We start from the raw sequence: 19,045 nt of genomic DNA, 5'->3' as shown, positions 1-19,045 counted from the left end.
GAAATGTATATTTGCCCATAAAAAAGCAACCCAAAATGAGTCACAACCCCTTGTTTGGGAAACACAGCTCTATTATTGCGTTCCAATTCTTTTACTGTACTGCACCTTGCTGGATGCCCGTGCTCGGGCACCACGGCGTGGAGGTTTCCAGGACCTCTCCCTGGTGAAGCTATTAACATAGTAGCATCTCCCCGTGGCTGGATCAGAGTACTGCTCCCATAGGTCCATGACCTGGAATGGCTTCTGTCCTGGGGCCGGGCTGGGGGGCTCCGGTTGGGACAGTCTCTTCACTGGCTGGACGTCAGTGTAAAGAGGAGAGTCCTGCCAGGACTGCTGGGAGACATACGACTCTGTTGGGACCTTTATTCACAGAGAAGAAGCAGGAAGACCAACAGGCGAGAAGGCGGTGGAAGAATAGAGAAGAGGGCATAAGACAAGGAAGAGAACGAAGAAAGATGTGCACAGGAGTAGAAGAGCATTGGGGTTTGACTGTTTGTAATATATACAGCAGAAGTAAAACAACACAGAGTTCAATGCCATGCACTTATTTCTCAGTTGCCACCCCCTCGCAATGGAACTCACTCCCAACCCACATCAAAGCAGCCCCCATCCTCTCCTCTTTTAAAACCGCCTTCAAAACCCACCTCTTCAGCCCACCTACAGTAATTCTGTTTTTTACCTCTAAATTGTAACAGTTGTTAGTCCTCTTCTATAGCCTTTACTTCCTTTAATTATTAGTACTTTTTCTTGCTTTAATGTGTGTGTGTGTGTGTGTGTGTGTGTGTGTGTGTGTGTGTGTGTGTGTGTGTGTGTGTGTGTGTGTGTGTGTGTGTGTGTGTGTGTGTGTGTGTGTACACACACATATTTACAGTACTCATTGTAGGTTGTGTATAGTCTACACAGTATCTGTATGTTCTTGAAATAAGCCATGATGCAAGTGCACGTGTTTAGCCAAGTGTGTAGTATAATAATACACGAACACGTGTGTGTGTGTGTGTGTGTGTGTGTGTGTGTGTGTGTGTGTGTGTGTGTGTGTGTGTGTGTGTGTGTGTGTGTGTGTGTGTGTGTGTGTGTGTGTGTGTGTGTGTGTGTGAGAGTGACGTGTGGCGGTCACACAACAGGTGCAGTCAACAGCAGAGGATGACGTTTTAACCAACGTAAAATGTAAAAAAAAAAAAAATGAAAGCATCTAGCAGTGTAATACAATGAGAGAACCCATCCAAACCCCATCACCGGCTGGATTAAAGTCACACAGCTTATAGAGAGCTACATGCTCAAGCGGATTGAGGGGCCTAAATCAGCAGATATGGAGTGTGGGGGGAGGGGGGGCACGTGAGATGAGATAAACTGAAGAGATAAATATCATAAAATATCGAACATCATCTTTCCATGAAACATAGCTGAGATATAACTCACTGACTGACTGACTGACTGACTGCATAGCGGAGTTGATCTCACTTATGTAAGTCACAGTCAATCAGATAATGACTGTGTGTGTGTGTGTGTTTGTGTGTGTGTGTGTGTGTGTGTGTGTGTGTGTGTGTGTGTGTGTGTGTGTGTGTGTGTGTGTGTGTGTGTGTGTGTGTGTGTGCACGTGTGCATTTGTGTATGATTAGCACGTCTATAGTGAGGGGATGTTGTCATAGAGTCACACATGACTTCACCGACAGTTATTACATAATATGTATGTGTACATGTAATTTATCTTGACACATACGGATGATAAACTTTAATGTCAAGTCTCAGTTCAATACCAATAGGTTGTAGGATAAGTTCTTTTTTTTAAAGTGCCCCTAAATTATTCAGAATAAAATGTTGGCATTACGCGTCTAGATATTCCTAATCTTCTAATCTTGTATAATTTTTGTGTGGCTGTACTGTACTATGCTGCTGCATCATTACAAATCAACCCAAATAGAGTCAGCTAAACATGAATAACTTAAAAATAGAGCACATTTTGTTACATAAGTCTCCACATTAAAAAACAAAGGGATCCAAAGAATAAACTTAAAAAAAGGATAATACAGGTAGCTTCATGTGTGTGGTGTGTATGTGCATGTATATAACTGCACAGTATGTGTATGTGTGTGGATTCATACTAGTGTCACCTTTTCCACACTCATTTTGAGTCAACCTACTGTTACATGTTTTTATCCTACTGTACCCAAGTGCGTGCTTGTGTGTTGAGACTGCGGCTAACTAAAACTGACTAAGATCTCTTAAGGAAGTATTAAAGCTATACCCAAAAACAGCATGAAAACAAAGGGGAAATTCTTTCTGTGGCGTGTTAGTTTGCTTTGCTGCTGCCTGCTGGTTTACGTGGTACATTATTATGAATTATGAAGGGCTTCTCTCAGTCTGTACACAAACAACTGCAACTCAAGCCACAAGTCAGTCAAGCTCCTGAAGTTTACACAACCCTCCTTGGTCTTATCGCCAATGGGGACAAGTTTGCCTGTAGATGGGAGGTTAACCCTAGTCTAGCATGGTGCAGGCAGAAACACCTCAACCTCAATGCTGTTTAAAAACACCCATTTATGGGTCGTGCATCCATTTTTATGGGTCGTGGACCCATTTTTATGGTTCGCGAGTAAATATCCCTTTATTTTTAGTTTCCTACATTTTACTTTTCCTTTTTTTTTAAATATATATATAAAAAATGTAAAAGAAAAAAAGAAAAAACATTTTCATAAATTAAAAACTATTCAAAAGAATTTCATAAATTAATGTAAAAAACTAAATCAAAGAAATTCCATAAATTAGAAAAACTTTGAATAAGTAGGGAAAATAGCAGATCCACAAGCTCACAACGCGTCGTGCTCACAACCCGTCGTGAGACGCGTTGTGAGCTAGTTTGTTCTAGTTTGTGAACTAGTTTGGGTCTCTTTTGGGTCTCGAGCTAAAAAGTTTGGGAACCACTGCTCTAAAAGACAGTTAACTCATTCACTGCCACAATTATTGCTGGCCGCGTTTGCCCACTGCCAGAGATTTTTCATTTAAAAAAAAAAGTACTCAGGAGCCGAGATACAGAATTTTTAAGTTTTAAGTTAACAAGGAAGTGGATGGGAGTGTAGATCTTTAAACAATCATATCTCCTTGGTCTTTGGGTCAAATTTGAAAAAAAAACTAAAAAAAAAAAAAAAAAAAAAAAATTAATTTTTTTGAAAAAAAAAAAATTACGTTTTTTACGTCAGTGGCAGGATTGGTAAACGGGACGAATTACGTTTTTTACGTCAGTGGCAGTGAATGAGTTAAGATAGAGATAGTAGTGGACCTCAGGAAGAGCCCAGCCCCTATTGACCACCTTGTTGTGTTGGAGTCATTCAAATGGTCAATAATAACACAGGGTCTTAAGTTTTAGGAGAACATCACATCCAACACCAAGAGGTCACAGCAGAGGATGTTCTTCCTGAAAAAATGATCGTCCAGTTTCATAGTCCATCCTCACCAAATCCATCATCACCTGGTTCGCTGTCACTACTGAGAATGACAGTTACAAACCGCAACAGATCATAATGGTCCGCTGAGAGGGTCATCAGTTGCACCCTGCTGTCTCTTCAGAACCTGTACCAGTCCAGGACCTGGACCACTCCAGGATTTGAGAAACAAGCAGGAAATATAATCGCTGACTCCTCTCACCCCAGTCACCATCTCTTCCAAAAGCTATCATTCCCTATCTCACAAACAAGTCCACTACCCATCACTGACAAATCTCATTTATAAATATCTCTTAATACTATTGTTATTCAGTGCAATGCACCCATCTCACTGTAACACATTCCTTGTATGGGCAATACAAGTAATTCTGGTTCAGATGAATGTGTACTATTTTAAATGGATTTGAATTCACAGTGGCTGAAATGAAGTTCAAGGAAAATCATTAGTGTGTGGGTGTGTGTGTTGTTGTGTAAGTGGGTATGCATGTGGAATATTTTAGTATTTCGTGGAAAAGGGGGGCCTTGTGACCTGGATGTGGCTGTAATAATCCTGCTTACTAGGCTTAGAGACACAAGGATTGGAGTCATAGAGAAAGAGCGAGGGAGAGCGACAAAGAGAGAGACAGAGAGAGAGAGGGTGACGTGCCGGTCACATCAACCGGTCATCTATGACGTATATCTATGAAGAACTCTGACTCAGAATTTGGTCAAGGTTTTAGCGGGATTACAGACACTTTCACTTCCGTTGAAGTTAAATATTTCCCCCAAAAATACAACATACGTGAAAAAATAAGTGGAGGTGGCCTACTGAAGTTTGTATGTGATCGGTTCAGCAGTTTGCGAGATTAGGTGCGGACAGACAGACACACAGAGTGACATACAGACAGGCCCTTTCAGAAGGGTCTGTGTCTATGGCTAGCCTTTTGCGGAGCCACACCGTAAAAACATTATAACATCTTCTGAGGTGACATAGTGACACTCATGTCATTGCAGTGATAGAAAATGAGTTGCACCTCAAAGAAGGATTATCAACAGTATGACCTGACATACACATAACATAAACCTAGCCTTATCATAACAGTACCACTCAGTAATCTGATTTTCACTACAAAGCCAGAAGGAACTCTGTTCTGTTTTGTTGGTGCAGGAAATGACTGTTGGATTACAGTTTCAATAAATCAAATAATAAATACTAAATAAAATATACAGTGTATCTTTAATAAAACAGTTTCCTGTTTGTTTGTTTGTTTGTATTTTGTATGTCTATTGAAAAAAAAAGCAATAAACATATTTTGCAAAAACTCAAGACAAATTTATTTGAATGAATACAATTATTATTTTAAAGACTGTATGGTAGAATATGTTAATACAATGTAACTAGCACATCTGCAGTGGTTGAAAGTGGTCTCCCTACTGGTCTCCCCATTGATACATCTCGACACTGGTGTTAGGATTTGGGTAGCACCTACAGTATGACACTTACTGGTTGGCAATGTCAGAATAGCTATTTGAAGTAGATAGTACACCGCATTGGACACCATCATGCCATCTTTATTGTTGTTCAGACATCGTTGCAGTTACCTCTCTCTGTCGGGAGAGGGAGACAACGGACATAAAACCTAAAGCCCTGTTCTAGCCCCGCTGCGGAAAGCAGACTTCTGCGTACACCTGCACTTTGACTCTCATTACCTGCAGGTGGTTTGTCCTACGGGAAGCGTCCGCCACGTCCCACTGGCTGCTCGATTTCTTGGACATCCTGGGACAGGTACGCCCACTGAACCCGTCCTTCACCTCGTCATACGGGTTCTCTGGCATGCTCTCGCCGGGCAGGTTACTGGAGCTTCGACTTCGGATTATGGTAGGGACCACCCTCTGTGTCTTTGGAGCCGTGGGGGCCGCGGTGGACCTGGACACCAAGAGGTGGCCCGAAGGGGATGTGGCGGATTTGGAAGAGAAGGTGGATCCAGAGAGGGGTAGGGTGGGGAAGTGACCCCCGCCCATGCTGGTGTTGCTGGGGTACATCCCTCGCAAGGCACTGTTGGAGGTGAGGTTTTCCATGGAGCGGCAGAAGGACTTGTTCACTGTGGGAAAGGCAGAGTTTTACATTTTACAATGCAACACAAAACACAGCCGACAGTTTAAAATCTTTCAACCTGGTGTGCCTATATTGGGCATGTAGGCAAAACGTATCTAAAGAAAATGATCAAACGTTTAAAAAAATAGCTAAAATAGTAGATCTAGTAGATTTACTAGGCTATTTTAGCTATTTGCCGAATTACACATTTGATAGGGCTTAACCCCTATATTAAGTTGACTGGGGTATATAATTGGTTCCCTCCTATTTCCCCTCCACACCAAATTGATATCCTGCCGATTCTCTAATGTTGTCTAATGTCAGATATGTTTCTTGATCACTTGGATTACGTTAATTACACTGACAGAGTATTTTCTCATGTTTCCCAATATAATGATTTTAAAGTTTATTGGTGTTGGTCACTACTTGGATATTGTCTTTTTAATTTATTTGGGCATTTGTGCTCACTTGGGGATATATTCAAATGAAATGATGACGCAATGATTGGCATGATTGTATTTAGGTGTGACTGATTAGCCAAACTGATAGACCCTGATGAAGACCTATTAGGTCGACACACGTTGGTCATATTGTTGCCTTGCTCAAAATAAATCACTGATCTTTTTCCTTAAATGAGTGCCTTGGATTTCTTTTCTTTGCAGGTCTGCAGTCCACACCACTTGGGAGTCAAACAGTACTTCTTTGAAAAAGATATTTGGTCATATTTTAGTGTTTGACTATTTTTGCTGAATATTCACCAATTATGACATACCCAGAATAGGGATGCTTGGGATTAAGTTGATAAATAGTCATTTATTTTCATCTGAGACACTCTGATATGGAGAAATACAGTAACTCATTGCATCACTGCAGTATAACACAAACACACTGCATCGCTCGCTGCCGAACTCACTCTCTCAAGCTCATATTACCATGGTTGCGTTCCTTATATTTGCGCTCCGTGGGGCTGGGACTGGGAGTGAGCGCCACCCTTGGTGGTATCCTGAGGTTGGCGTTCAGGGAGGTGGACATGACCAGGCGCTGTGGTGAGGGCATTGGCTTGATGGCCACCTGGATCACGTACGTGGCAGGGACATAGATTGGCTTGGTTTTACTTGCTGCACCTATCCTCCGCACCTGTGAGAGGGAATGGTTTTGCTATCAGTTGTAAGGGTGATAGATACATCCCTTGAGGTCTCAATTCAGAAAACAAAAAGTCAGTGTAAAATATAATTTGGCTAAAATGAAATATTGAAATATTTGTGAACATATATAATTTAGTATTGTACCAGAAGTCACTTACTGGTGTGGTGGTCTCTCCGGCAGGTGCAAGGCACACTCTATACAAGTGTGATTTGGACCTGCTAAAGACACCACGACACCAGTAAGTGGCCTCTGGTAGAATCTTTTGTCGCTTTCTCCACCAAGAGCGCCTTGTATACAAACAAACAGTCAACAGAACGCCACGGCAGATTTTTTAAAATATATTATATATTTCTATTTTCAAGTGCACATTTTTGTCCACTCGTTGTATACTTGATATATACAAAGTGTATAGGTTTTTGAAACCTACAAGTTTAGTATTTAAAATTTGTATCAAACATAAACAAAAAATCACACCCTGTGTGAAGTGGGCGGTGTCTTGCTAGCTAATCACAATACTGAATGGAGTCGATCAATCATGTACAAAGGATAAATACATTTATTGAAACACTCTTTATGATGGACAAAACCATAACTTGAAAAAAACCAAATTTTGGTTTTTTTCAAGTTATGGTTGCTTATATAGGGCTATGCACATGTGTCATGTGACACTGGCCAATCACAGTCCTGAATAGGCTGTGATTGGCCAATCACAGCGCAGGATAATTCTACTAATTTCCTGGGCCCAGATCACAGCGCAGGAAAATGTACATTTTTCCAAATCTCACTTATAGGGGCGGTTTCACCGCCCAAAAACAAACACTTCTTTGCACCTGCCACCAGTCGGTATTGGTCTTCTTCAGGAGGATGAAGCGCTCGCCTTCCCGTATGCAGACCTGCCGTCCGTCTGCCCCACGGTAGCTGTAGTCATACTGGGCCTCCAGCACCACCGTACCGCTGGGCACCCCGCAAACAGAGGGGGGGACCCTGGTGGTCACCTGAGGGGCTGCACCAGGGTGCTGGTGGCCCAAGGAGTGACGCCCGCTACCAGACAGCATGGCTGCCCACTGGCCCTCTGTTCAGCAACCCTCACTGGGAGTGACTGGATGATGGTTGTTGCTGCTGGTGATGCTGGTCTCACTGGTCTGTTTGGCAAGAGGCACCTGCGACAGAGGCCTGACCAGTGCCATGCTCTGAAAAACAACAAGGGGGAGGGAAGGAAATGTTTTTTGGACCGGTCACTATAAATTAAGAGGTAAATATGTATTGAGAGAGGGATGGATAGAGAGAGAGAGGGAGGGAAAGAGACTGAGAGAGGGTGAGGAAGAGGGAAAGTGAGATGCAGTGAGACTGAGGGGGAGGGGATACTGGTTGAAGGGCTGCAACTATTATATAACTAAATGGTTGTACTGTATAATAAAGGCTATGGTTATATTTAGATTGCACCTGGTTCAGGAACATGTATCTTTGGGCCTAATTTTCAATTATAAATACATTCTTAGAATAGAATAGAATAGAACAACACCGGCGTCCAAGTATAAATCAGGCCTTACTTTTCAGCAAACAACAAGATTGCGGAAGAGGTTGTTTTTTGTTTGACAGATTCTTGTCTCATTCAAAGGTAGCAAAACTCATCCTATTATATAAAGAATGGAGTCAAACAAAGCCAGAACTGTGTTCTGGGGAAACAAATTAGGCTAATTACCCGTAATAGCCTTGGACATAATTAATCTCATTGTTCTCACAATCCCCCACGGCCATTTCGTGTGCAAGCTGTTCATTTTTTTTATTTTTATGAAAGAAACAAAAAATAAAGCTAACTTTGATCCAGGTGCTTAAAGGGGCAAACAAGATGCTTCACTGCCTGTGAAAATGCCATGACTAAACAAAGTGAAAGAGTTTTACCTATTATGACGGTAGAGATCGACCATTACTGTGAGTGTTTGCAAACACGAGAGCATCATTCTGTTCTTTCAATGTTGATATAGAGAAAGACGTGTCAGTACTAGTGTAGGCTGGTCAAGACATACAGCCCCAAAGAGTAAAACCAGAAGTATAGAAAGTACAGGGATGTAGCCCTGTACTTTATGTACTTCCGGTTAGACACTTTCAGCATCGGTTCTTTTCCAGCCTTTACTGTCCTCGTGATCAAGTAGTTAGACGAACTGGGAACGGGGTTAGTACTCGTGGGAAGATGACAGGTGGAAAGTCCTTGTACATATTTGCAAAAGCAAAACCATCATTCTTTCAGATTTATGTGCATGTGAATAATTCATGTCTTAGGGGGAGGATGTAGGGAGTGTAATATACCCAGAATAGCATCCGTGTCCATCTCTCTACCTGACTCAGCATCCCCCAAGCTAAGCCCCAGCTTGTCCCCGGCAAGACCCGCTTAAATAAAAGAGCGTTTAACTTTCAGCCAGGCAGACCCAAGACAACAAAGCCTCAATGCACACACTTCCTATTGGATTGGGATCTGGTTACTGTAAAGGCATATGATTCACCCCCCATGCCCTGTGGATGGGGGTATTGTCATCCTGTAAGAAACAGGATGTAAGTGTTTCATCATAGGATAAAGGTGATGATCACTCAGAATAACTTTGTATTGATTTAAGTGACTCTTCCCTTTAAAGGGACAAGTGGACCCAAACCATGTCAGCCAAATGCTCCCCCCAGCATAGCCATCCATAGGTCCCACTCACTGTCTGGGTCTGTCATTCAGGCCTGTACAGTTCTCTTAGTGTATGCCACATATGCACTCACCTACTTGTGAAGAATATGGTGAAAGATGACTCATCTGACCATATTACTTTCTTCCACATCTCTGTAGATGAGTGTCTATGACTTTTACTCCACATCGACATGACTTTTTACTCCCTCTAATGAGGGAGTTATGCAGTGTAGCCCTACTACCTCTCAACAGACTGTTCTTGCTGACACAGTCGGATCACATCCTGCACTGACCTTTCAGTCACCTGAGGAATAGTTGCTCTTCTGTGTTTCCTTAAATGCACAATCATCACGGTCAATAAATGTGCGCTTTTGACCACAATTTCCAACCCTAATGTCTTTCCCGTTATTGACATGCAGATATCACTTTATTCACTGTTTCTATCGAAACACTAGCCAGTTCAGCAGTCTTTGTGACTGAAACTACTGCCGTCCGTGCTACAATAATGAACCCTCTTTTATAGCCACTTACATAATTTCCTTGATCCAATTTTGGATCAAGGTTAACTGGGCATGCTCAGCATTGTTATACATGTCACAGAGCATTATAGTATGTTAATTGCTTAATTGTATCATGCAGTCCATCTGTATGGAAGCATCTGTGTTCAATATGTTTCTCCACTCCATTCAGGTTTTCCTTTCAAATGTACCTGTCGTAGAGTTGTAGATAGGATTATAGCGAAAGCGACATATGAGAGGGAGAGGCAGAGACAGAGTGTGAGAGATAGAAGACACAGATAGAAGAAAGATGTAATGCCAACACAGTAGAATCATAGAGTTATAATATATCTAAAGGGCGGACTGCCCCGGCCCCAGCTATTAATTTCAATGAAAGTTGCTCAGTGGCCGGAAGTCTGCTGGAAGTACCAATATCGGAGCCAATATCGGAGCCAATAGAGCAGGCCATAGAGTTATGAGCAGGCGCACTAGGGTTTCAAGCGGTAGACGCACGCGCAGTAGCATTTTAAATGCGGAAGTGTTGCTATCCCAGATTTGACCACCAGGCGAAGGCAGCTTCACTGCTCTACCATGGTTCTGGGGGCTTGAGTAGAATCCACAGTTAAAGGTAAGGCAACAGGTATGGGACAACTTTAGATATTACCAGTCCATATCTAGGCAACAACATGGACATTATTTAAAATGAGAAAAGTTCTCCATAACTGTAGAACTGTAAAAAGCAGCTGCCGTGGTAATTCACAAAATCCCGGACATTTTATTGATGATATAAGTATCTTTGCATTTATTTAAATGCAAAGATAAAATGATGTTTTGTGTATGTTGGGGGGGTGCGGAAGATTTACCTATTCAAACACAGATATAACATATTTATTGTTTACGAGAATGCCAAATTATAACATACTGTAGTGTTTTTCACTTGATTAGAATTTCCAGCATTTAAAATGATCTGTTGCCCTGCCTTTAATTTAACAGTGTTAAAAAAATTAAAAGTTTCCCAATGTGAAAAATGTGCAAGTTGTTAAGATGGACAGAGCTGACTGGATGAAGCTGTGAGCTACAATTTCGTTGCTGTCGGGTGGAAACCTCATATGTTCAAAACTGTTACTTTTCAGGATTCACAATCAAAAATAGCAAAAAACATATACGATCTACAAGCTCAAAACCAAGGGGAAAAATATGGAGATAAGAGGTTTCTGCCCAACAGTGACGATACGTATGTGTGAAGAAGGCGGTGGGGTGGGAGGATGGGCCGGGCTGTTCTGAACCCTGATAATCCCACTGTGCTTTATTAAAGCACAGGAATGAATCGTTGACCCCATGCCTGCAGAGAATTAAAGTAAAACCCTTGGTTCCAGCATATGGGCGGGTGCGCGGCTGCGTGGCTCACACAGGCAGGCGGTTCACCGCAGGAAAGGCAGGGCTACTTCCACGTGACTTAATCCAAATATTGTCCAGTGTATCCGGATGCATGTCACACCACACCAGGCTGTGGCATTCATACAGTACAGTAGATAGATAGACTGACATCTGGCCAGGATGCTCCATTCACGTTGCAGATGTGTGTGCATGCATACCAGGAGATGTTCTCTGCCTATCAGGTGACTGTAATAGTGGTGGTTTGAACTATAGTAGTCATATATTTACGCTTGATAAAAACAGCTATACAGAAATTGCAGTGGTTTTGATACATGACCCGCCAAATGTTGATTTATTTGACCTTTTTGTTAAATTGTCAGAATGCATCTCTGTCCCTGTGCTTTTTATACCACTTAACAATGAGTGTCAGTATTCTGAATTCCAATATAGCACTCCAAACACATTCATTTATTTTGCTTTTTAATCATAAATATTAATAACGAAGCTGCGATATATAGCGATAATAAACTATCGCAGTATTGGCACAGGTATGCTGATCTATGCCCCCAGCGCACCAGTGCCAATATTGCACGCTACAGTATAGCACTCCTTTTCATTTATTACTGCTAGATTATCCTGACCAATTAAATGTACCTAGTATAGATGGTCTGAAGGGGCAACAGAATGTCGGTGGCTTTAGAGCTAACAGTGCAACTGTCATCGGTGTTCAGATAGGTCACAAAGGACAGAGGTAAAAGAAAAAGAAAAAGACGCAAGTTGAATAAGCAAACAGGAAACCAAGTATTTACATCAAAGAGGAACCACAGTTCGAGTAACATCCTCTCTACCTTACTGCTTGTGTGTGAATTAATTTTTCCAGCCCAGTGCAGCACTTTTCAGCACGAATGACCTTTTCTACAGAAAACCTATGTTAGCCTAGTTATAGTTCACCTCTGTTTGTAGCGACTGTGGTGCCATAAGCAACCAGGTAGAACAAAGCACTTTAAACTAGAAAGATGCACACAGTTGAGGGTAACGTTCTGCCAGGAGGCAACACCCTAATAATGATTGCGAACGCGGAAGGAGGCGCGGCGAAGCCGCGCCTCCGACCAAGTGGAGCTTACTATGTAACCCTGCTCAGGTTGTGTGTCTGTGTGTCTGTGTGTCTGTGTGTCTGTGTGTCTGTGTGTCTGTGTGTCTGTGTTCATGCCCTCATGTGACTCACATGCGTGCACTGCCTGTAAGCAGCCACCCGAGTGCGCCAGAGTGCAGGAATTTAGACAATGCTCTGCTTACAATGCACAACAGCCTACACACACACACACACACACACACACACACACACACACACACACACACACACACACACACACACAATGTCAATGTTCTCTCCCCATCACGGTGAAATAACACGGATTACAAGTCCGTAAATACACAATATTTTCAAGCTGCGTTCGCTTCCAGCGTTCGCGCGTTTTACTTGTACTTATTCTGTCTGCATCTTTCCCTCTCCCTCTCTCTCTCTCTCTCTCTCTCTCTCTCTCTCTCTCTCTCTCTCTCTCTGACACATTGTGAAAGATAGTCAAACATGCTGTGATGTGGTGTCGGACGGACATGGTCTACATGAGGTTACATGAGTGCTACGTGAATACTGTACATTATGTCAGATGATCAAGTCGGGAATATTGGAAAAGTAGATGTAAGCACATTTTGGCCCCATGTTAAAAACAGCTCTGGTACAGTGGAAATGACTTAAAGGTAGGGTAAGTGATTTGCAATTATTCAAATAATGCAAAATGGGTCTATGTTCTGACAGTACTTATAGAGTGTCCTGTCCATATAAGGAGTCTCCCATGTCTCTCCAGCTCTTTATTAAACAGAAAATGCATTTTCAGTGCTCTCTCCTGATTGGCTCAAATGTTACCTGAAAATGTACTATATTGTGTTTACTAAAGAGCTGGAGAGACCCCTGTGACCAAACAAACGCTCTGTAGCAATGATTACTATCAGAATATAGTACTTTAACCTCTTTAACAAAACATTTAAAAAATACAAAAAAATATCACTTACCCTACCTTTAATAGAAGTTGTGGTTTGGTGGCGTAAAACTGTGTGTGTGTGTGTGTGTGTGTGTGTGTGTGTGTGTGTGTGTGTGTGTGTGTGGCGTGTGTGTGTGTGTGTGTGTGTGTGTGTGTGTGTGTGTGTGTGTGTGTGTGTGTGTGTGTGTGTGTGTGTGTGTGTGTGCTTCAATAGGCTCTCTACAACAATTCATGTAAGTGAACAAGTACAACAATTCATAGCTGTTATATCCATTTCAAATAGGACAAATTGTAAAACATTTCACAAACATACATGCCAAAATCTTTGTTGCTGTACTGATTTCAGAAGGGTATGTTTGTTTTCATGCAGCAACACTGCCCATCATCGTGCATGTCTGCGATTGCCCATATAGCCTGGGGGGACGGTTATGCCATGGTCTACTGTGATTGGCTAGTTCCAGTCAATAGCCTGGTGGGATGCATACAGTAACCCACGCAAGCTCTTCGCCTGGCAGAGATAAATAAGGGGTCCTGACTCCTGAGGTGCCATTGCCTCAGCTGGCCACTTTACTGTGCTGTGAGTACCAATTATATCCCAGGATGAACCTGAGAACGTCATTTTGTAGGGTTGAATGTTTTCAACTGCAGCCATGTTAAAGCTGTAATCCTGCTCACTGACCGTGACCAATGGTCCTGTCTTGTGACTTCTTTTTTTAAATGTTAAGCATTTGACAATTTACATATTATGTGGGACGTTGTTGACAACTCTTGATGATGACAAAGGGCAACAACATCAGCCCTATTCATGATTTCTTTTAGGAATATCAATAAAAAAAAATGTTTTAAATAAAATAATCGATTTTTTGGGGGGTGGGTGTATCTCTTTTTTATGTTGTTATTATAGGTGACCAAAAATATAATGTGATGCGTAGTTTTGGACATAAGAGGTTTCCACCAGACAGCAACGATATATTTCCTTCATTCACTGTTCATTACCTTAACAAAGATGTGAATGATGAAGCTGTTCTCAGTTACTGGAGCACTCCACCTGAATGAAGAGAGACACAGGGGAAGAAAGTGAATATACAGTAGAATCAACAAAATATGATTGAGTAAGGTGCAAAAAAACAGAAAGGTTGGGACATGTTTCTATTCAGGTCAGTTGACGCTCACAAGGGAGCTGGCATCACACATGCATTGCACACACATGCAAGCGCACGCGCGCGCGTGCGTGCACACACACACACACACACACACACACACACACACACACACACACCTAAAACATACAGAGAGGCCCATATGGCGTCACAGACAGAGACACTCTGTCAGGGCTGTGGAAAAGGCTGTGGCAGGCTGTGCCAGGGGCCGAGGGCACGGGGCATAGGGTCTGGCATCAACAACACACAGCGGGAGAAAGGGAACATATGGAGGGAGGGAGAGAGAGAGAGAGAGAGAGAGAGAGAGAGAGAGAGAGAGAGAGAGAGAGAGAGGGGGGGGGAGAGAGAGAGAGAGCGAGCAGGATACAAAGAGGATGAAGTAAGATGGAAAAACAAGGCGGGGATAGAATGAGCTGTTTGTGAGAGTGCGTGAAACAAAACAATGTTTGTGAGAGTGAGAGAATAAAAAGAAACAGAGAGAGAGAAAGTGACGTTCAAGAACAGAACGAGAGGAAGAGGAAGAAAGAGACTCATGGTGGTCCTTTGTGAGTTAATGAGTATCTGTGTCACTTACAATTCACACAAGGTTTGCCAGCGCAAACCTACTCTGCAGTCAGCCCCACGCACGACACAGCTCAATGGTGGGCCTCAACCTAAAAGGAAAACATTAAACAATCAATCAATCAATCATCCAATTAATTCAATCAATGAAAACAAAGAAAAACAAAAAAAACAATGTAATATAGGTGATAAATAAAACCATTTAGAGTGGTTAGAGCAGTGTCAAAGTGATCATGTAAGCCAGCTGGTCATTCTTGCAGGAAAGCACAAATATCCTCTCTCTTTAACGCACGCACGCACGCACGCACGCACGCACGCACGCACGCACGCACGCACGCACGCACGCACGCACGCACGCACGCACGCACGCACGCACGCACGCACGCACGCACGCACGCACGCACGGTCGCACACACACACACACACACACACACACACACACACACACACACACACACACACACACACGCGCGCGCGCACACACGCTCGTGCGCACACACAGACACACACACACTCAGACAGACACACACACACGCAATCCTACAGTATGCAGCTGACTGATCCTGGCTCCACTCCCTGACCCCTACAAACCTGACCTCTGCCCCCCTGTGGCTTACCGGACAAGGATGAGGGGATATAAGCAGAGAACCACAATCACTCACATTTCACCTATTAAATCTGTGAAGAATCCACCAGGGCCTGCTATGGTGTGGTGACGCCATACTGTAAACGAAACGTAAATCCTGCTGTTCTTCCGGATATATCCAGGAGATATACAGGACCTCGGATGGTACAGAGTAGAAAGGCCAGTGTAATACGGCATAATACACAGTAAGAGAAGTGAGGATGTTCCCTTTTCACAGAATATAAGCCTATAGCCTGGTTCCTTAACCACTTCACTCCTCCAGGGGTCTATGCTGTACTTAGTCCCCTCATTCTTTCCCTTTACACCTAATCTCTTTGCTGAAAATAGGCAATCCACAAGTTCACAGTGCATCGCAAGTTCGAAGCGCGTTGCTATTTTTGCAGAGTGTTCACCTATGTGACATGCCCAGAATAGGGCCACTAGGGTTCAAGCCAGGGGTCATGACTCAAAATGAGTCACAGCCCTGATCACAGCGGACCACACACCTCCACAAGTCAAAGCTTGGTTCTCTCAAACTCTAGCTGCACACAGCAGGACGGGCGTTTGGAATGATGGGTGCTGGATGGTGGAACATGGGATGTCATATTGTATCATATATTAATTCCATACGTTTGAAGTTGAAAGAGAACTCCTTTAATAATCACGGCTACATGGTCTTCAAAGAGAGACGAGACATGCAGGAGGAAGAGTGTAGAGTTGAATGAGAAACTTCAAAGGCTTTTTGACACTCCCACAGCCGTGAACACACAGCAAACACACACACACACACACACGCACACACACACGCACACGCACACACACACACACACACACACACACACACACACACACACACACACACACACACAGAAAACACTGACTATACTGTTTTACATATTGTTTCAGATGAATGAAAAGGCCAAATGAGATTGGAGTGTAGAGTCCGCCATAATATAATCTCTGTCCAGTTAGCGTACTGTAGCCACAATCCTAATCATTAATTAAACATGTCGAAGAAAACCCCCCACCAAAAACCTAGAAATAAAAAAGCACTAAAGCAGAGACCTCCTTTCATATCATACTTCAAGTGAATGCAGGTTCAAAATCCAGTCATCAGGTGAACTTTTCTTGCTGTCACGCTTTGTGCGCCTTGCCGTTCATGATGGCTAGTGTTTGTCATCAATACAATGAATGAATCAGGCAATGCTTCCTCTCTTCTGCTGAACTGTTTGTGTCCAAAGGGAGTTGTATGACCTTGTTGCTCATTAAAAATAACCAAAATTACAAAGTGATACTGTGGTTGCGCTCAGCTAAGCACAAATCTCTGCTTTGAGATTTGCGCCTAATGCCCAAATCCTACTACTACTACTTAATAACACTTATACTGACAACGACATCATGTCAAATTGCATTTCTCTCTTTCTATATATATTATATCATGGAAATTAGGGCCGTAAGTATAGTATATTTCTTACCAATTATTCTGTCAATTAGTATTACTTTTTCAATTAATCGAATAATTGAGGAGCGTGTTTTTTATATGAAGAAATATATATAGATATATATATATCAACAAATCAATTGACCACTTAAACATTATTTTATACTTGTTGTGGTTTGGTGGCATAAACAGCATGTGTGTGTCTCTCTCTTAGTCTCTCTCTCTCTCTCTCTGTATGTTTGTGTGTGCTTCAATAGGCTCAATTGTATGGAAGAGACAAGCAGCCTGTTTCAAATGGGGCAAATTGCAAAACAAAGTTGACGACGAATATGAATGCTGAAACTTTAGTAGATGCACTGATTTCAGGGGGGTATGTTTGTGTTCATGCAGCAGCAACACTGCCATCATGACATGCATACATTACATTGTCTAGTGGCCAGTCTACAGCCTGGCGGGACGCTTATCCCATAGACTGCTGTGATTGGCTAGTTCCGATATTTAGCCTGGTACGGCAGCTATTATAAAAGTAAATAAATACTGTACATACTGTAGATATCAATGTGGATTTGAAAATCTTCGAAAATTGAGGTTGTTGGCCTGACAACGTGCACAAGAAATATGAAACTACTAGTAGTTTCTGAGATTATAAAATGGTTTGGTATATATTACCTATGATATGATATTTATTTCCCTAAACCTTGCATTTGTTTGACTTTAATGGCCTATTTCAGCATTTTGTGGCTATTCTAGATTTTAACATAAACAACTAGAAAGAATGCTCCTTGGAGCACAGGTCTCCGCCAGGTCAGGTAGGTTATTGTGAACCAGCAATGTTCGGAATTTGCCAATCAGGATGGAGTATGAAACAGACAGATCCGTCTTGATCACATGACTATAGACATAATATGTATCGATTTGCATGATGTTTGGACAAAATCTGTAGGAGTAATATCAAAACATTTGTTTAGGAAAAATCGGCCTCCTAGTACGCTATAATATAACAGGACACTGTGAAAGGGTGGCATTTCTTCGTCGGCCTAGTGGGAATGTGCATGCAAAGTTTCACGTCAATGGCACGCTGCGTTCATGATTTGAGGTATTTTGTTCAAAACGGACCACTCCTGCAAACTTTGGAAGCCAATCTTAGCCAATCAGGATGGAATATTAAAAATCGGACAGAACCGTCTTGATCATATGACTATAGAGATGCTGTGTACTGATTTGCGTGATGTTTGGACAAAATCTGTAGGAGTAATATCAAAAGAATTGTTTTGCGAAGAATGGCCTCCTAGTGGCACTATAACAGGCCGATGTGAAAGATTTGGGGCAGAGGTTCTGCTCTGGCATCCAGGGAGTGTGTGTGCACAGTTTCAAGTCACATAACTTAAGGTAAACACAAATTAACAGGGCCACAACAACCCCCCATGACATGTTCTGTGGAAAACAAGACGGAATATGCTTTTTTTTAATCCATGGACAAAGTCATAACTGCAAAAACTGATGTCTTGCTCTTCATGTGAGACACCAGCCTCCAGCCAAAACATGCCTTTCATCCTCCCAAAGGATTATGCATTATTGATGACTACACCAGAGAGAGACAGAAATACATACTGAGACATTTGGCTGTATGTGCTTATGTGTGTTTGTGTGTGTGCAAGCGTGAGTGTGTGCGTGGGTTTGTGTGTGTGTGTATGTGTGTGCATGTGTAAACAGGTGGGTAGACATCTCTCCTCATTGGAAAGAGTGAAAGTGATTAGCTGAATTTTTTTCACTCAGCCAATCATATATCTGGCTGATGAAAGCGAAGCAGCCATTTGCTCTTCCCCGCCAGCCAACATCATGACAACAGCCCCTGTGACCAATGACATCCTCCGGTGTTTTATTCAGTTTTCTCGTTATTCATAACAAGATTTTATGTGTGTTAAACACTATCATTTGGAAGCTGACCTTGTGTGACGCAACACTGGAAAAATACCCTGTAGCCTGTAGTGTATCGACACAAAACTAACTAGCATAGAAA

The 19,045-nt window shown here is 42.4% G+C and overlaps 1 protein-coding gene across 2 annotated transcripts in view; it reads right to left on the bottom strand.

Annotated features, from left to right (window-relative positions):
* Positions 1 to 19,045, bottom strand: part of arhgap9 (Rho GTPase activating protein 9) — a 65,779-nt gene that overhangs the window by 40,530 nt on the left and 6,204 nt on the right. For both annotated transcript variants that reach the window (XM_080424396.1, XM_080424397.1), the window contains exons 2-7: positions 14,973 to 15,051; positions 14,235 to 14,286; positions 7,488 to 7,847; positions 6,444 to 6,648; positions 5,127 to 5,518; positions 106 to 360 (exon numbers count right to left, since the gene is read on the bottom strand). In XM_080424396.1, the coding sequence (XP_080280522.1) occupies positions 106 to 360; positions 5,127 to 5,518; positions 6,444 to 6,648; positions 7,488 to 7,712 (1,077 nt within the window). In that variant the 5' untranslated portion in view covers positions 7,713 to 7,847; positions 14,235 to 14,286; positions 14,973 to 15,051. The remainder of the gene's footprint in view (positions 1 to 105; positions 361 to 5,126; positions 5,519 to 6,443; positions 6,649 to 7,487; positions 7,848 to 14,234; positions 14,287 to 14,972; positions 15,052 to 19,045) is intronic.

The sequence above is a fragment of the Gymnoscopelus braueri genome (assembly GCF_963280865.1).
Source record: "Gymnoscopelus braueri genome assembly, chromosome: 3".
NCBI classification, from domain to species: Eukaryota; Metazoa; Chordata; class Actinopteri; order Myctophiformes; family Myctophidae; genus Gymnoscopelus; species Gymnoscopelus braueri.
The sequence above is the reverse complement of the archived record's forward strand: the minus strand, read 5'-3'. Positions and strand labels throughout refer to the sequence as shown.